This window comes from Nomascus leucogenys, chromosome 9 (assembly GCF_006542625.1).
Source record: "Nomascus leucogenys isolate Asia chromosome 9, Asia_NLE_v1, whole genome shotgun sequence".
In the NCBI taxonomy this organism is placed as follows: Eukaryota; Metazoa; Chordata; class Mammalia; order Primates; family Hylobatidae; genus Nomascus; species Nomascus leucogenys.
In genome coordinates, this window is record NC_044389.1 from 91,994,347 (window position 1) to 92,013,979 (window position 19,633).

At 40.7% G+C, this 19,633-nt stretch overlaps 1 protein-coding gene across 1 annotated transcript in view; it reads left to right on the top strand.

Moving 5' to 3' along the window:
* Positions 1 to 19,633, top strand: part of C9H10orf67 (chromosome 9 C10orf67 homolog) — a 151,873-nt gene that overhangs the window by 53,778 nt on the left and 78,462 nt on the right. The window contains exons 6-8 of the mRNA XM_030818461.1: positions 6,191 to 6,338; positions 7,512 to 7,570; positions 15,332 to 15,397. Coding sequence (XP_030674321.1) covers positions 6,191 to 6,338; positions 7,512 to 7,570; positions 15,332 to 15,397 — 273 coding nt within the window. The remainder of the gene's footprint in view (positions 1 to 6,190; positions 6,339 to 7,511; positions 7,571 to 15,331; positions 15,398 to 19,633) is intronic.

Consider the following 19,633-nt stretch of genomic DNA (forward strand, 5'->3'; position numbering starts at 1 on the left):
GCATATATATTTAGGATAGTTAGCTCTTCTTCTTGAATTGATCCCTTTACCATTATGTAATGGCCTTCTTTGTCTCTTTTGATCTTTGTTGGTTTAAAGTCTATTTTATCAGAGACTAGGATTGCAACCCCTGCCTTGTTTTGTTTTCCATTTGCTTGATAGATCTTCCTCCATCCCTTTATTTTGAGTCTATATGTGTCTGTGCACATGAGATGGGTTTCCTGAATACAGCACCCTGATGGGTCTTGACTCCTTATCCAATTTGCCAGTCTGTGTCTTTTAATTGGAGCATTTAGCCCGTTTACATTTAAAGTAAATATTGTTATGTGTGAATTTGATCCTGTCATTATGATGTTAGCTGGTTATTTTGCTCGTTAGTTGATGTAGTTTCTTCCTAGCCTCGATAGTCTTTACAATTTGGCATGTTTTTGCAGTGGCTGGTACCAGTTGTTCCTTTCCATGTTTAGTTCTTCCTTCAGGAGTTCTTTTAGGGCAGGCCTGGTGGTGACAAAATCTCTCAGCATTTGCTTGTCTGTAAAGTATTTTATTTCTCCTTCACTTATGAAGCTTAGTTTGGCTGGATATGACATTCTGGGTTGAAAATTCTTTTCTTTAAGAATGTTGAATATTGGCCCTCACTCTCTTCTGGCTTGTAGAGTTTCTGCTGAGAGATCAGCTGTTAGTCTGATGGGCTTCCCTTTGTGGGTAACCCGCCCTTTCTCTCTGGCCGCCCTTAACATTTTTTCTTTCATTTCAACTTTGGTGAATCTGACAATTATGTGTCTTGGGGTTGCTCTTCTCAAGGAGTATCTTTGTGGCATTCTCTGTATTTCCTGAATCTGAATGTTGGCCTGCCTTGCTGGATTGGGGAAGTTCTCCTGGATAATATCTTGCAGAGTGTTTTCCAACTTGGTTCCATTCTCCCCGTCACTTTCAGGTACACCAATCAGACGTAGGTTTGGTATTTTCACATAGTCCCATATTTCTTGGAGGCCTTGTTAATTTCTTTTTATTCTTTTTTCTCTAAACTTCCCTTCTTACTTCATTTCATTCATTTCATCTTCCATCACTGATACCCTTTCTTCCAGTTGATCGCATTGGCTACGGAGGCTTCTGTATTCCTCACGTAGTTCTCGAAACTTGGCTTTCAGCTCCATCAGCTCCTTTAAGCACTTCTCTGCATTGGTCATTTTAGTTATACATTCGTCTCATTTTTTTTCAAAGTTTTTAACTTCTTTGCCATTGGTTTGAATTTCCTCCTGTAGCTTGGAGTAATTTGATTGTCTGAAGCCTTCTTCTCTCAACTTGTCAAAGTCATTCTCCGTCCAGCTTTGTTCTGTTGCTGGTGAGGAAATGCATTCCTTTGGAGGAGGAGAGGCACTCTGCTTTTTAGAGTTTCCGTTTTTTCTGCTCTGTTTGCTCCCCATCTTTGTAGTTTTTTCTACTTTTGGTCTTCGATGATGGTGATGTACAGATGGGTTTTTGGTGTGGATGTCCTTTCTGTTTGTTAGTTTTCCTTCTACCAGACAGGACCCTCAGCTGCAGGTCTGTTGGGGTTTGCTAGAGGTCCACTCCAGACCCTGTTTGCCTGGGTGTCAGCAACAGTGGCTGCAGAACAGCGGATTTTTGTGAACTGCAAATTCAGCTGTCTGATCGTTCCTCTGGAAGTTTTGTCTCATAGGAGCACCCGGCTGAGTGAGGTGTCAGTCTGTCCCTACTGGGGGGTGCCTCCCAGTTAGGCTCCTCGGGGGTCAGGGACCCCCTTTAAGAGGCAGTCTGCCCGTTCTCAGATCTCCAGCTGTGTGCTGGGAGAACCGCTACTCTCTTCAAAGCTGTCAGACAGGGACATTTAAATCTGCAGAGGTTAATGCTGACTTTTGTTTGTCTTTACCCTGCCCCCAGAGGTGGAGCCTACAGAGACAGGCAGGCCTCCTTGAGCTGTGGTGGGCTCCACCCAGTTCGAGCTTTCTGGCTGCTTTGTTTACCTAAGCAAGCCTGGGCAATGGCGGGCGCCCCTCCCCCAGCCTCACTGCCTTCTTGCAGTTTGATCTCAGACTGCTATGCTAGCAATCAGTGAGACTCCATGGGCGTAGGACCCTCCGAGCCAGGTGCGGGACACAATCTCCTGGTGTGCCGTTTTCCAAGCCCGTTGCAAAAGCGCAGTATTAGGGTGGGAGTGACCTGATTTTCCAGGTGCCGTCTGTCACCCCTTTCTTTGACTAGGAAAGGGAACTCCCTGACCCCTTGCCCTTCTCAAGTGAGACAATGCCTCGCCCTACTTTGGCTCGGCTTGCACACGGTGCGCTAAACTGACTGTCCTGCACCCACTGTTTGGCACTCCCTAGTGAGATGAACCTGGTACCTCAGATGGAAATGCAGAAATCACCTGTCTTCTACGTTGCTCACACTGGGAGCTGTAGACCGGAGCTGTTCCTATTCGGCCATCTTGGCTCCACCTCCACGTGTCACCATTTCAAGAACACGGACATGAATGCCACAAAGGCAGATCATAGCTTATATCAAATAAAATGAAACACACTTTTTTTCTACATTCTCTAAGAACAAACTTTCCGAAAACCTTAAGTTCTAGATCTTTTTATTTGAAATTTCATCTGATTCAACTGCCCCCTCTAGTGGTGTTTTAAAAACCCTTGGGACACCAAGTCTCAAATTAGATTGGGAACACGGAATTTGGAAAGACAATTAAAAATTTCAAAGTAGCAGTGGAAATAAGTTGCAAAAAAAGTGAAATAAACAAGCTTTATTTAGTTTACAGTTATCTAGTTTACTCTTACTGATTATCAAATTATCTCAATAGCTTTATAATTAATAAGTAGTTGTAATTTCTCATCTCCAGATGGGAACATCCTGAATGTTGAATTTTTCCAAGAGCAACTTCATTCAAGGGATGAAATGTTCAGGTTTTATTCGGTGGGAAATCAATGTGACTCAGCTGCATACCATTGTAGTCATCAGGTTTCCATGCTGTCCGTTAGCTAATCCTCTTGAGAATTTATAAAGGAGGTTAGCCTTTATGTCTCTGTAATTGTGTGTGTGTTTCTGTGTGTGTGTGTGTGTGTGTGTGCCTGTGCATGTGTTTTAATTTCAACTGGAGCTGGCATTTTGAATAGACTTTTCATTTTTCTTTCTTATCCCAACACTGATGAGCCCTGCAATCATCACCCACCTACCTTTTATGCTGAGCATATCTGCTTTTTGCTGACAGCTCTGAAACAGAGCTGTCATTCAAGAGCGGCAGCTCTGCAGGGTTGCACTGCCCAGAGTGCCACTTTCCTGGTTGTCACTCATTGGGAAAGCACCTGCTCTTCTCTGTGACTGTCATGAGGCATGGGCTTGCATCAGAACTCTGTTCCTCCCCAGAAAATTGAGATGTCTAATTCAATGGAGCCCGTGGAGGGGAAACTGCTGAGAAGGCACAGAAAGTGCTCTGAAGCAGGACTTCTCAGACTTTACCGCTCACATGCATCACCTGCAGATCTCGTTAGATGCAGACTCTGACACAGTAGCCCTGGGTTGGGCCTGAGGGGCTGCATTTCTAATCAGTTCCCCAGGTGATGCTGAGGCTCCTGGTCCATGGACCACATTTGAGGAGCAAAGCTCCCAAGTACACCTGTTTTCCAAAATGATTCTTTTGAGATTCAATTTGGGATTCAGTTTGTAATTCTATGCATCTTGTGAATATTCACAAAAGATATAGCACATATGCCACCACCTGAAATCCTAGTTTTTATAATATGAAAGAAAAACTTGAAATTGGTAAGTTTCTTTACAATTTTGAAATTCCAGAATGATCATGGATTACACACAGTCTCTCTTAGAGTATAGTGTGGTTTAAACGGCTACATCCAGTTAACTGCCTTTTAATGATCTCCATCCTTCTTAACCTCATTTTATTAATGCAGTTTATTTTTTAAAAGTCTCCTGGTTTAAGCAAGCACAAACTAGCAGTGTGGGCAGATGGCAGAAGGAACACCACCACAAAACCTGCCACTCAGAGTGTAACAGAGGACCGTAGCAGCTCAGAAGGATCCCTTTGTTCATTTTGCTAATGAGTGTCCTCATTGCTGTGGGCGTCTGAATAGTTAATTACTTGCAGTTCCCGCAGCTGACAGATGGTGGGGACAGAGCTAAGGGTTAACCTCGGAAGAACAGGGGTTGTGGATTGATATGTGAAGGACAAACCCCCGGATTTAATGTGTTTTCCTTGCGTCCTGCTTTCATACAAAGAAATTCTTAGAACCCGTAGTTAGGTATTAGTTGCTACCATTTGTAAATTTTACACTTCACCTGATGAATTCAAATAGTTCTTCTTTAGTTTATGAGAATCGGGTGCTCTGTGGATGTTCATATTCTGCCACTGTTAGGAAAAGTATGCTTAAGCCTATTAAGGCCAGTATTGTTTATTTCTTTCCACAAAAAAAAAAAAAAAAAAACCTTTTAGTCTATAAATGCATTCTGTGATGGTCTCAAATTGAACAATGTGGGACAAGAAATTAATGACTGGGATTCTTCTTTTATTAAGAAAACTGTGTTGTTTATTAACTACTTACTAGGTTTGTTAGTTCTCATTAGTTAAGATGAATTGGGCTCAAATAATTTAAATGAAATGGTGAATCAAAGTCATGAAGGTTTGTAATTGAGCTTAGTGCAAAATTTAAGAATGTATTTTAAATATTACTAACTGCTAAACCACACACACATATATATATATATACCATACGTAATTTCATTAGTAAGTCGCTTGTTTTAAAGGACTTATTAATGTACTTATTAATGTACTACAAAAAATTTAAATCACTTCTTTTTCTTTAAAACTGTTATGGGGAAAATATTTTAATAATTTACTTCCACATATCCTTAAACTTAAATGAAAGTGTAGTTCCAAAGGGAAATCAGTCGAGAGAAATTATTTTGTTTTCGAGGGAAGATTTTATTTTTATTTATTGCCATGATGGAATTACTATAAAAAGAATAAGTTATAATTCACCTGCAATGAGCTTAAGTTCAAAAGTATTTTTAATGTCTATAGTAATTCTGAACAAGGCATGTAGAATCTTCTATCTCCTTTGGCATAATAATATTTTGAGATTGCATAATCTGTTTAATATCGTACCACAATAAAGTATAAAGTTCTGCACCAGCTCCCCCAATCCATTACATCTTAATTTTTTTTTTTAATGTGTGGCAGTAAAATCTAGACAACCATAAGGGAGGATATTCAGATGTTTTCAATAGCTTTGAAACAGACAAGAAGAAGAAGGCAAAAAAAAAAAAAAAAAAAAAAAAAGAGTAGCTGTCCCAATAAGCGCGTCTATTGCGTAAGAAAAAGCTCTCCCATAATGGACATGGCAAGATTTAAACAAAAGACGCACATAATAAAAATGTAAATGAGTTTGCTTTACTAAAACTATAACTTTAAAGTCTTTTGTTGTAAGTTATCCTGAAACCTTCTTACAAGGTAATCACTGTTTGCATAGAGATTTAAACCGAAGTCTTCAATAGCATTAAACGCCTGCACAGACCCCGTGTGACAAGCATGCAAAGCCATGTTAATGTTCAGAATATGAATTGCCTCTGGGTGGCTCCTCCACCAAGCAGAAAACCAACTGTGTGGATATCCGTGTGCCTGATGGACTCCATGCGGCTCCCAGCCTGAAAACGTCACCACTTTGACATGTGATGTGCTCCTCATGACACTGGCAGCACTGACACTGGGAAATGCCACAAAGGCAACAAGCCCCCCTCCTTAGCCATGCACTCTGCCACCCCCTGGCGCTGCCCGTCCTGGTCCCCCCAGCCTGCCTAGTTACAGGCGGACAGCACTTCAGACACACACAGAGGGAAGTGTGGGTGGAGGGGCCCCAGCTGCCTCCCTGGACACAGCCTCCATAATGAATTGACCTGAATGATGAGGGCACACAAACAGTATGATATGCATTATTCCTGTCAATAAAATGTCCCCATGTGTTGAGGTCTTTGTACAGAATGTACTGGAGCCTTTCTTCCAGCAAGCTCTATTTAGGCTCCTTCCTTTTTACTATTCTTATTATAAGTGTGTAATAGAATTCAGAAAATTATATGATAGCTTTTCTGTATCTGTATTGTACTTGTCTTGCATATTTAAATCCTTGGTTCCCTGCTTAGGAATATGGCATTCTCCATCTTTTAGGAATCTTTTGCCGAAGAAACCAGCTCTCCAAAATCAAACCTAGAAAAGGAAAATTTGGAGTACAAAGTGGAAAATGAGAGGCTGCTTCAGATCATTTCAGAGCTTGAAGAAGAAATCCAGATCAATCTAAAAGAAAATTCAGGATTAGGTAACATTTTGAAATCACTTTTGAGAAAAATCTATATATTGGTCACTTTGTAAAGCTCATAACTATGTTTGTCTTTTCCAAACGTACATTCGTTTGGTTATTTACATTTGAAAGATCAATGTCATAGCCATCTTTGCTTTTTATTGAAGATAGCATTTCTTGCTTGGGACAGAGGATGTGTTTGTAGTTGTACCCCTGAGCCATGTCATGTTAATTCAGGATGTTGTTTCAAGACAGACATTGGCCTTTGCAAAAATTTGCTAATCAATGCTCCATTTCACTTAGAAATATTATAACCAGATAGAAACTTTTGCTGATTTGTTTCAGAAGCTTAACTGATTATCTAAACTTGGTAATATTTAAATACTTAAGAATACATATAGGGATATGCTTTGTAGGGAAAACAGAGTTAGCCCTTCAGGAAAATATGCTAGTACTTAGTAGTTACTTCAATTTTTGATACAAAGCTCAAATATACAATTTCATTTGTATATGAAATACCCCTTTTCTTTCATACCACAAACATTGGTGAAAGCTGTGTTTAAATCACCAAAGTTGTTAGAACATGTGGAAAAGGGAAAAAAATAATCACCAAGGTGAGATTGCTTTAACGTACTTTTTCATTTAACTGTGATCCGTGTGATTATGTTAATTACATGATATTGTCCTTAATCTGCAGTATTCAAAGCAATGAGCAGGCAATAAAATGAATTATAGCAAAATATCAGTAAAATGAGATATGTTATATTAATATTATCCCTTGGGTGTAAAATTCTACCATGCCAGTATAGTCTCGTTCTCTTCTGCTGTGGCATAGTGAGGCTTTTTAGTTTTGGGTCATTCTTATTAAGTCATAAACTGCCACCTGCTAAAGCTCTTTGTATTGGCTGTGACTAACAGCAAAAATGTCCGTCGCTAGTATTGATGAAAAGCTTTCAGCCTTCAGCCACACTTGGATCTTGAACTTACTTCTTAATCCCTATCTGACCAGCCATCTGAACAGCAGGAAGAAGGCTGCGAATGTCAAGGGCAGTTGTGAAGGTCATAGTCCTGCTAGGCCTTGTGTCCACTATGCCTGCTAGTGCCCCACAGCCTGCCCTGAAGCAGGCCGTTTAAATACAGGGGCATAAGCATGTAATTTCATGGTTGGCCTCTCTCTCCTTTTGTTTACAGAAGATGAACTTATAAGTATGAAAGAGATGGCAGAAAAGGATCACAAAACTATTCAAAAGGTACTATAACGTTTTTACATTGATAAATGACTCTTTTAAGTGGAACTATAGGCGCAATTGGCCAAATAACACTGTGTCCAGGGTGTCTTATGACATAGAGGAAAGTCGATTCACATATTTAATCTCTCCCCACTATTTGGGAAGGGTGACTAGAAGCAAATAAGGACTCCATCTTGAAAACTCATGGATGTATAGATACTTCTTTTGTTTGGGATCACTGACCATCTGCCTTGTTGATTTTAAGGCACCGAAAAGTTACATGACACAGAGAAGTCTGAAGATGAGCCTGCAGTTAAGGAAAAAATTATATTAAAAATGAACAGTCTTATTTTCAGATCAGATGTTAGTTGATGTTCATGAATGAGCTGGGCTGATGTTATCTGGTAAATATTTAGAGCAGGGAATTCTTTTGGTAGAACAAAAATCAAGATTTCCAAGGTGGGGTGCAGTAGCTCACACCTGTAATCCTAGCAGCTTTGCAGGCCAAGGTTTGAGAATCTCCTGAGCCCAGAAGTTCAAGGCCAGCCTGGAAAACATAGTGAGACCCCGTCTTTATAAAAATAAAAGAATTTAGCCGAGTGTGGTGGCACATATCTGTAGTCCCAGCTACTCGGGAGGCTGAAGTAGGAGGATTGCTTAAGCTCAGAAGTTCGGAGCTGCAGTGAACTAGAATTGCACCACTGCACTCCAGCCTAGACAACAGAGTTCAACCCTGTCTGAAACACACATATGCACACCCCACCAATCCCCACAACAAGATTTCCTAGTGCATTGAATTGAATGCAGTAGGATCTCAGCAATTCCTGCTCTCCCTGCACATGTGGGGCTCCACCACTCTGTTCTCATTTATCCGCAAACTTCCCTGTTGTGGCTCACAGTTACCATTCTGTTATGGTCTATCTTCCCTGCCCTACTGGAGGCTCCGTGAGGGTGGAAACTGCGCTATCTGGTCTCTTAGTGGGGAGCACGATGCCTGAGGCACTGAAAAATACTCCAAGAGATGAATAGAGTAAGAATGCATTTACAGTTCATACAGTTTACAGATAAACAAGCAGATTCACATCCCCAAATTATTCCAAGTAAACATAAATATCTTCCAGTAGCTGAACCGAGTATCCATTTTTAAGTTAAATGGATTAAAATCAGACAAAGTTAAGAATTCAGTTTCACAGTTGCACTAGCCACATTTGAAGAGCTCAGCCACCACATGTGCCTAAATTTAGGTTCAGATTTCAACCAGGCCTGATATTGCCATTCAAGATATTCTTTTTTTAATTTTTAAAATGTTTTGTCCTTTATTTCTTCGAAAAAAAAATGGGATACATATGCAGAATGTGCAGGTTTGTTACATAGGTATACGTGTGCCATGGTGGTTTGTTGCACCTATTGACCCATCCTCTAAGTTCTCTCCGCTCACCCGCCAACCCCCCAACAGGCCCTGGTGTGTGTTGTTCCCCAATCTGTGTCCATGTATTCTCAATGTTCAACTCCTACTTATGAGTGAGAACATGCAGTGTTTAGTTTTCTGTTCCTGTGTTAGTTTGCTGAGGATGATGGCTTCCAGCTTCATCCATATCCCTGCAAAGGACGTGATCTCATTCCTTTTTATGGCTGCATAGTATTCCATAGTGTATATGTAGCACATTTTCTTTATCCAGTCTATCACTGATGGGCATTTGGGTTGGTTCCATGTCTTTGCTATTGTAAATAACGCTGCGGTAAACATACGTGTGCATGTCTCTTTATAGTAAAATGATTTATATTCCTTTGAGTATATACCCAGTGATGGGATTGCTGGGTCAAATGCTATTTCTGGTTCTAGATCCTTGAGGAATACTCCATACTGTCTTCCACAATGGTTGAACTAATTTGCATTCCCACTAACAGTGTAAAAGTATTCCTATTTCTCCGCAGCCTCACCAGCATCGTTTCCTGACTTTTTAATAATCGCCATTCTGACTGGTGTGACATGGTATCTCACTGTGGTTTTGATTTGCATTTCTCTGATGATCAGTGATGTTGAGCTTTTTTTCACATGTTTGTTGGCCACGTAAATGTCTTCTTTTGAAAAGTGTCTGTTCATATCCTTTGCTCACTTTTTGATGAGGTTGTTTGTTTTTTTCTTGTAAATCTGATTAAGTTCCTTGTAGATTCTGGATATTAGACCTTTGTCAGATGGGTAGATTGCAAAGATTTTCTCCCATTCTGTAGGTTGTCTGTTCACTCTGATGATAGTTTCTTTTGTGCAGAAGCCCTTTAGTTTAATTAGATCCCATTCGTCCATTTTGGCTTTTGTTGCAATTGCTTTTGGTGTTTTTGTCATGAAGTGTTTGCCCACGCCTATGACTTGAATGGTATTGCCTAGGTTTTCTTCTAGGTTTTTATGGTTTTGGGTTTTACATTCAAGTCTTTGATTCATCTTGAGTTAATTTGTGTATAAGGTGTAAGGAAAGGGTCCAGTTTCAGTTTTCTGCATATGGCTAGCCAGTTTTCCCAGCACCATTTACTGAATAGGAGATCCTTTCCCCATTGCTTGTTTTTGTCAGGTTTGTTGAAGATCAGATGGTTGTAGATGTGTGGTGTTATTTCTGAGGTCTCTGTTCTGCTCCATTGGTCTATATGTCTGTTTTGGTACCAGTACCGTGCTGTTTTGGTTACTGTAACCTTGTAGTATAGTTTGAAGTCAGGTAGTGTGATGCCTCCAACTTTGTTCTTTTTGCTTAGGATTGTCTTGGCTGTGCGGGGTCTTCTTTGATTCCATATGAAATTTAAAATAGTTTTTACTAATTCTGTGGAGAATGTCAATGGTAGTTTGATGGAAATAGCGTTGAATCTATAAATTACTTTGGGCAGTATGGCGATTTTCTTTTTCTTTTTTTTTTTTTTTTTGAGACGGAGTCTCGCTCTGTCGCCCAGGCTGGAGTGCAGTGGCGCAGTCTCGGCTCACTGCAAGCTCCGCCTCCCAGGTTCACGCCATTCTCCTGCCTCAGCCTCTCCTAGTAGCTGGGACTGCAGGCGCCCGCCACCACGCCCGGCTAATTTTTTTTTTTGTATTTTTAGTAGAGACGGGGTTTCACTGTGGTCTCAATCTCCTGACCTCGTGATCCGCCCACCTCGGCCTCCCAAAGTGCTGGGATTACAAGCGTGAGCCACCGCGCCCGGCCAGTATGGCCATTTTCATTGATTCTTCCTATCCATGAGGATGGAATGTTTTTTCATTTGTTTGTGTCCTCTCTTATTTCCTCATTCAAGATATTCTTAGATTTTAGATAAAACTAGTTTTAAGAAATATTTTTCAAAGAAACGGTTACCCTGATTGGTCAGAGGTGGGAGATGTTTCCCTGATAACTGAATCCTTCCCCTCCCCTCTCCTCCCCTCCCCTCCCCTTCCCTTCCTTGTCTCAGTCTCACTCTGTCCCTAAGGCTGGAGTACAGTGGTACGATAATATCTCACTTGCAGCCTCAAACATCCAGGCTCAAGCGATCCTCCCATCTCAGCTCCCAGAGTAGCTGGGACTAAAGAGGAGTACCACCACACTTGGCTAATTTCTTATTTTTTTTTTATTTTTGTAGAAACAGGGTCTCCCTATATTGCCCAGGCTGGTCTCAAACTCCTGGCCTCAAGCGATGCTCCCACCTCGTCCTCCCAAAGTGTTAGGATGGTACAGGTGTGAGCCACTGCACTGGGCCCGGTTGTTTATTGAAAATGTTTCTCAATCTCTTCAGTCTGTACTACCACTGGTAGAAATGAGTAGCATGTACTTCCTACTCTCTATAAGGAGCACAATAACAAATTAAAGCAAAAAAAAAAAATCTCACTGGTAAGCCACCAATTGATGGCTGGCTATATCTGTGAGTTTAAATATGTCAGTTAAGTGCTGCCTCAGCTTTCTAAATCTGCATTGTGCCATGGTGGCCCCTGGCCACATGTGGCTGTTCAGCACTTGAAATGTGGCCAGTGCAAGTGAGGAAATAAGTTTTAATAATTTAATTTCCAATTATTTAAATTCAAATTTAAAAACTCATTTCAGTTCTTGGAAAACCTTTCTGTATATTTTCGATAACTTGGATTTGTGACTCTACTTTTTCATTTGTAAGTTTTAGGAAATCTGAATACAAATAAAGTATTTCCAATGAAAACGTAGCTCCCCAATTGAGATGTGCTGTGAGTGAAAAATACACACTGGATTTCAAAGACTTGGTGTAAAAATTGTGAAATGTCTCACTAATAATTTTTTATATTGATTACACATTGAAATAATATTTTGAATATATATTGGGATAAAAACACATTATTAAAATTGCTTTTACCTATTTCTGTTGCCTTTTTAACACAGCTACTATAAAATTCAAAATTATATATATGACTCACATTATATTTCTGATAGCTCTGTTATGTATAAAGTAATATATAAATATAATGTAATATATATAACATATATAATGTGATATATATAACATATTATATATAATGTAATATATGTAACAAATTATGTAATATAGTATAGCAGACTCCTAATCTGCTTGATTTTTTTTTTTTAATTGTCTTTCTTTTCATTTTTTCTTTACACGCACTGGACCTTCTCATAGACATTGAATACAGGGACATTTTGGTACTGAGCAGAAAGAATCTAGAACCCTGGATTCCTGTTCCATTTTTGCCACTAGGTCCCCTGGGGCCAGTGCCTGTCTCCTCCTTCCTGTTTCTCCCAGGCGTACTGTGTGGACTGAATGAGATAATGAATGTCAGCATGCTTTGTCAACTGGGAAGCAGTTCAGATGTTGTTGAACAAATGACAGCTGATATTTGCTGGTTTTTTTCCAATATCCTGCACTAAATCAATTAGTTCAGCAATGTTTATTAGTTGCCTTTAAGTACTAGGCACTGTGCTACTGCTAGAAAAAAATAAAATGCATGTATATACCTATGGTCCCTTCTAGGGACAGGTGAAGTCTACAGGGATAGACCAAAGCCATAGGGCAGTGAGATAAGGATTATAAGAGAAGTGTGTACTAGAGAAGAGATGCCTGGCCTCATTCTAGAAAAGCTTCACAAACAGTTCCACAACCTTTCTCACATTCTCCTGTTGAGGCCCACTGGAGCTGATTTTTTAGGTTTTTTTTGTTTGTTTGTTTGCTTGTTTGTTTGTTTGGAGGTTTTTGAGATAGGGTCTTGCTTTGTTGCCCTGGATGGAGTGCAGTGGCGTGATCATGACTCACTGCAGCCTTCCTGGGCTCAAGCAACTCTCCCACCTCGATCTCCTGAGTAGCTGGGACTACAGGCATGCACCACACATGGCTAAATTTTTTTTAAATTTTTTTTTTGTGGAGACGGTCTCTCACTATGTTGCTTAGGCTGGTCTCGAACTCCTGGGCTCAAGGGATCCTCCCACCTCAGCCTCCCAAAGTGCTGGGATCATAGGCGTGAGCCACTGTGCTGGGCTTTGGAGCTGATTTTTCCAGGCAGGCAAGAGTGGAAGAGCTGGGTACAGGGTATGAATGCATAAAGCCTGACATGGGTTTGTGGAACTGCTTGTGACTGGGCGTGGCTCCAGAATGCAGTAGGAGTCTGATGAAACTATATAGGAAGAATCTGTAGTGAGGCAGACAGAGTGGGGAGACCAGGGGTGTGGGAAAGGGGGTGTAAGCAGGAAATGGAAGAATGGAAAGGAGCAACTCAGAAGCCTTCATATAACCACGTGTTCCCCCCACTCTTTTTTTTTTTTTTTTTTTTAAGCCCTGGATGCACTTAAAGACAGGTTGAAAATGGGAGTGAATTTGGGGAGGCTGACCTCTTGCCATCTATCTGGGCTAAGCATGGTCAGTTATGGAATTCATAGCTTTTGTGTTTTAATTCCAGGAATCAAATACCAGCTGTCTCTGTGTCTGTCTTTCAGCTGCTGCCACAGTAGACTCTGTTCTCATGAATTTCACTCTGGGAGGGAGGCAGACCCGGAGTCAGAGAGCACAGTACAGGTGTGATAGCGTTAGGATGCACAGACCCAGAGTTTGCTGTGCGGCACACAAGAGGCATGCCCAGCCTGGACTCTACGGGATCAGGGAAGATTGGAGGAAAGATACTGCATTGGCCTTGAGAACAGCAGTTAGAGTTAGCCAGGAAAGAGATGAGGGAGAGTTGGGAGGGTTATTCTATGTGCCACGCAAAAGCACCTTGTATAGGAAAGGGCGTGTGGTTTTCTGTAGCTGAAGAGTACATGAGAGCAAGGAGTGGCAAGGGGAAGAGGACAGTGGCAGAAGATTATATTCATGCAGAAAGGTTTGAATTACCTTCTAAGTGTGTTGGAGAGCCTTGAACGTTGCGGCAAGATCAGATTTGTGTTTCAGAAAGAAAATGAGTGGGAAGGAGGAAAGCCCGGAACCAGAGTCCAGTGAAGGTGTTGCTTGGATAAGCCAGGAAAACAATAAAGAACTGAAACAAGAACAGTGACACTGGAGATGTTTATTAAATTAATACAGACATGAATTAATTGAATGCATATCAAAACGAAAGGTTGAATTTTACTAGCCTATAACACACACAAACAGCAACTGATCAACGTAAATACAAAGGCAAGTCACAAGGGAACAAGGGCCCTGCAGTGAATGAGGTGTTTTTTTTTTTTCATTTTTAATTTTTGTGGGTACCTAGTAGGTGTATAGATTTACAGAGTATATGAAATATTTTGATACAGGCATATAATGTGTAATAATCACATGAGGGTCAGTGGGGTATCCATCACCTCAAGCATTTATCATTTGTATTACAAACAATCCATTTATACTCTTTTAGTTATTTTTAAATGTACAATTAAATTATTGACTATAGTCACCCTGTTGTGCTATCAAATACTAGGTCTTATTCATTCTTTCTAGCCATTTTTGTTTGTACCATTAACCCTATTACCCCACCCCTCACTACCCTTCCCAGCATCTGGTAACCATCCTTCTTCCCTCTATCTCCATAAGTTCAATTGTTTCAATTTCTAGCTCCCACAAATAAATGGTTGGTTTGTTTAGAGGCAGGGTCTTGTTCTAGGCTGGAGTGCAGTGGTGTGACCATAGTTCATTGCAGCCTTAAATGCCTGGGCTCAAGCAATCCTCCTGCTTCAGCCTCTGAAGTAGCTTGGATTACAGGCACGTGCCACCATGCCCAGCTAATTTTTGTATTTTTAGTAGAAGCGGGGTTTCACCATGTGGGTCAGGCTGGTCTTGAACCCGTGACCTCAGGTGATCCACCCGCCTCAGCCTTCCAAAGTGCTGGGACTACCAGGTTGATCTCAAACTCTTGGCCTCAAGCAATCCTCCTGCCTCAGCCTCTCAAAGCACTGGGATTACAGGTGTGAGCCACTGCACCCAGCCCAGTGTATGCTTCTGATAGCTATTTTCAATTGGTATAAATGTGGTTTGATATGCACATAGATATAGCACAAAACCCTAAAATAAGAGATGGGTCACATAAAGCCTTAAGCAAAATTGTTCTTTTTGACAGAGTAGGACTTGCTTTATTGTGATGTTACATTTTGATGGCATGGGGTGAGGAAAGGTGTAGATAAATTGGTATTTTCTGTGTGTATTTTACTTGCTTACATAATAATTCTATAATAATATAAGATGATAATCTGTAGAAATTTAATTTTCTTTTGATCAGATTGAGATCCATTTTTCTCATATTAAAATATGTTTCACTAAATTCTCTTGAGGAGGGATTTTAGGTGTTCTGTTCTTATCTTTAATAAAAATATAATTTCTTCTCTATTTCAGTTAATGGATAGTAGAGACAGATTAAGAGAAGAGCTTCATTATGAAAAATCATTAGTTCAGGATGTGGTAAGATGATTTACATTATTTCCTAACAAATTTGAATTCAGGAATTTAATCATGAAAGTTTTATAAACTTTATTTGTGATTGTTTCCTGTGAATGACTCATTTCATCTTTATAAAAAATCTAAGTACATGTATAATTATAAACATTTGTAAATGGTCATTTTAAAGAAAGCAGTTTGAGTAGCACAGCAATAAATATGCTTACTAGAGTCTTGTGTAAAAAATAGTATTACCATTTAAAACCATGTATAAAATTTCTGCATTTTATTATGGAGATTTAAAAAAAACAAATATGAGAGCCCGCTATTTTGAAGAAATTGCCATTTTCAGTTACAAATTGCCATAAGTGACAACAAAAAAAGAGCCCAGCTAGATATTTTGGCATTCTGTGTTAGTCTCATAACAAAACACTGCCTTTTTATGTTCTTTTAAGAGAACTTTCCAGACGGCTGGTCTTTTATCAGTTGACTACCCAGCCCCCAGCCCCCGACAGCAGCCCCCCGCCCAGCTTATGGTGGTGTGTTTGGCTTTCAGCTGATTACCACTAGTATGTCTTTGTTACAGTAAACTGACTGTGTTTATTATAATAAAAAATAAAACACAGCTTGACTTGCGTTCTAAATGTGCTTGAAAAGAATATGATACTGTTTGGAAGAGAAAAGGTTGCTCATAGGAAATCAACACCACTTCAGATATTGAAACATTCGCTTTTTTACAGCTTGTCACACTTTGTGCCAAGTCATGACTGTTTCCCTAACTCTGTTTTGTTACTCTCAGCACCCTGTGTTTTGGGTTCCTTGTCATAGAAATTAATGCAAAACAATTCTCCTGGATTACAATAAAGCCTTCTATGAAACCAACTTGGGAATGCAGGCAACGAAAAAAATTTATGGTTGGCGATTCGCAAAAACCATGTGTTAACAAATGTGTTATTTTGGGCCCTCTACTTTTAAATACCTAGCATATAAAAATAGACTCCATTATTTGAGTCTACTTGGTGAATTTCTTCTACCCCCACCCCCACTCTCTTCTGTCATTCCTCCAAAGTTCAGGCTTTGGTTTGGAAAACAAACAACTAGATAAATGTGCATATTGTCATTAAAATTGAAAGTGTTTTTATAGAGTGGAAAGCCAATGTTATATTGTTTGTTAGCAGCAATAGAGAAGAAATTAAACTACTCAATCAGTGCATTTGTGCCTATTCTAGGAGCAGATCCCATACTCTTTGAATTACTTTGCCTCTTTATTTTAACTGTAAGCCTTTAACGGGTGCTATTGTATTGCTCACAGGGGAACCAATCACGTTTTATTTTGTGGTTTAGAAGTTTGTTGCTCCCCAAGCTTGTTGCCAAGCAGCAAGAGCCTGCACCACAAACTCCACGACAGGGAAAGAGCCTTCAGGCTGCCTAGACTAGTCTAGGAGCTCATGATTTCAATAGAGGGAGTGGGCTTGAGGTTCTTCGTGTGATGGAGGTTTCCATTGCATACCTGCTTTGGACCCATCGAGGTCACTATTTCGCCACCTTCTCCCTATCCCTGCAAGGCATTCTGTTACTCACTTGGAGGCAGACTGGCCTTGTTGTTGCTATTTGTGCTTCCTTTGTTTCTCGCTATCCTGTGTTTTTCCAGGACCCAGGATTTGTGATTGCACTGACAAGGGAGAGTAGGAGAAGGTGGAGTTGACCACAGTCATTTTGTAAAAATTTAAATACTTTCTAGCTAGAAGGGTTTTGTTACATGCTTGTCTATTGCTATTTTCCAATGAAAGTTATTTTCTGACCTGTTAAGAGTGCAAAAAGTCAAAGAACTGGTAGTAAAGAGGCACAATCAGTAAGTATATGTAAACTGACTGTGTGTGGCAGCTAATGCCTGTAATCCCAGTGCTTTGGGAGACTGAGATGGGAGGATCGCTTGAGCCCAGGAATTCGAGACCTGCCTGAGCAACATAGTGAGGCCCCGTTTTTATATAAAATAAAAAAGATTAGCTAGGCATGGTAGCGCATGCCTGCAGTCCTCCTCCTCAGGAGGCTAGGTGGGAGGTGTGAGGATCACTTGAGCCCAGGAGTTTGACACTGCAGTGAGCTGTGATTGTACCACTGCTTTTCAGCCTGGGCAACAGAGCAAGACACTGTCTTTAAAAAAATAGATAAATAAATATTTATTTATTTATTATATATAACTTATACACATATTTATTATTTATTATATATAAAATATATATGTTAGGGAAGCAATGCAACCTAGAGTGATTGTATCCTTAGAATGGCTTTTGAGGAAGCATATGAAATAATTTTGTATCTTCCCATGATTCCTAGGCTGAGTGGCTTTTATTTATTTTGAAGTTAACAAAAGAGAGGGTCCTCATCAGAAAAATACCATGATTGAACTGTTTCTCTTACTTCATTTCCATCTGCTTCACCCCTATGTACCCTATTTCTTGGAACAATCCAGACTGGAGATAGGAAGGAAGTACATAGGTTGCCCTAGCCCCATTCTGGGGGCACAGCACTAAGTTACCATTGCAGTCTCCCTCACTCCCACAACTAGGTTCCTGACGCCTGCGTTCCCTCCGAGGCATGCCTCAAGCCTGTGCAGTCCTGTTATATGTCATGTGGCAGTATTTGGCCATCCAGTTAGGAAACAGATGCTTTCAGTGGCCTGTGCGAAACCACATTTACATGGAAGCTCTGCGAATAGTGGCTCTTCATCAAGACAAACATGACACAAGCATGGCCTAATGTGACTGTGTCCCTGTATGCTATGGAAGGCAGAGGAGCAAGTTCTGCTGTCCATGTGTTCCCTGTCTCACTATCAGTGAGTCTCTGCCCACTGGTCAGTCAAATGTGCTCCATGCAATCTTGGACATTTATTAGTCCTGCATAGCCTTCACAATCTACTTTTTAAAATAACATTTATAAAATATAGAGACAGGGTCTCACTATATTGCCCAGGCTGGTCTTGAACTCCTGGACTCAAACAATCCTCCTGCCTCGGCCTCCTAAAGTGTTGGGATTACAGGCATGAGCCACTGTGACTGACTCACAATCCACTTAGGAAGTCAAAGAGCCAGAAGGCAAACCTTGTGAAAGGAAGAGCTCTCCTGAGGGTGTGTTGTTCAAAATTCATCAGAGTGAGCCCCATCAATTCTTGCAGCCGTCCACCCTACCTGAAATCAGCAGGTAGATTTCTCTCTTTATACTCAGGAGATTCAGATAAGGGTGCCTCAGAGTTCTGTTCCTTCTGTGCTGTTCCTTCTCCCTGAACTGACCTCTCTTGGTCAGCACTTGGTTAGCTCCTCTCATCTTTCAGGTCGGAGGTCAGATGCTGCCTCCTCTGGGAAACTTCTCCCACCCTGACTTCCCTTGCCTGGAAGAGGTGCCCACCCTCATGCTGGCATGGCACACAGTTCTCCTCTTGTGGCTCTCATCACATTCTATAGAGATGGCCTGTTATCTTACCTGCTATTTCCATTCTGTGAGCTACGGTTTGGCCCCTAAAACCTAACATGGTGGCCCCCATGGAGTAGATGGCCAATAAATATTTGCTATGAGTAAATGATGGAAGGGATAACAAAAAATATTTATTTGAGAATGGCTTAACCCACACTATATATAGCATGAACTATATGTACTTTAATAAGCCCATAATACTGTTAATACACATGTGACACAGCTATACAATATACACGGTAACTACAGTGGGGTTTCCAGGATTAATTTCCAGGTTCCATTCCAGGGGTTCTCAACCTTTTTGGTCTCAGGATCTCTTTACAATCTTAAGTATTATTGAGGTCCCCCAAGAAAATTTGGTTTAGATGGTGATACAGTTTGGATGTGTGTTCCCATCACAATCTCATATAGAAATGTAAGCTCCAATGTTGGAGTGGGGGCCTCGTGGGAGGTGATTGTATCACGCGGGCAGATTTCTCATGAATGGTTTAGCATCAGCTCCCATGATACTGTCTTCACTATAGTGGGTGAGTTCTGGTCATTTAAAAGTGTATAGCACCTCCCCACTTCTCTCTCTCACTCCTGCTCCCACCATGTGAGACACCTGCTCCCCCTTCACCTTCCACCATGATTGGAAGCTTCTTGAGGTCTCCCCAGCAGCAGAAGCCCCTGTGCTTCCTGTACAGCCTGCAGAACCATGAGCCAATTAAACCTCTTTTCTCTATAAATTACCCAGTCTCAGATATTTCTTTATAGCAATGTGAGAACAGACTAACACAGATGGGTTTT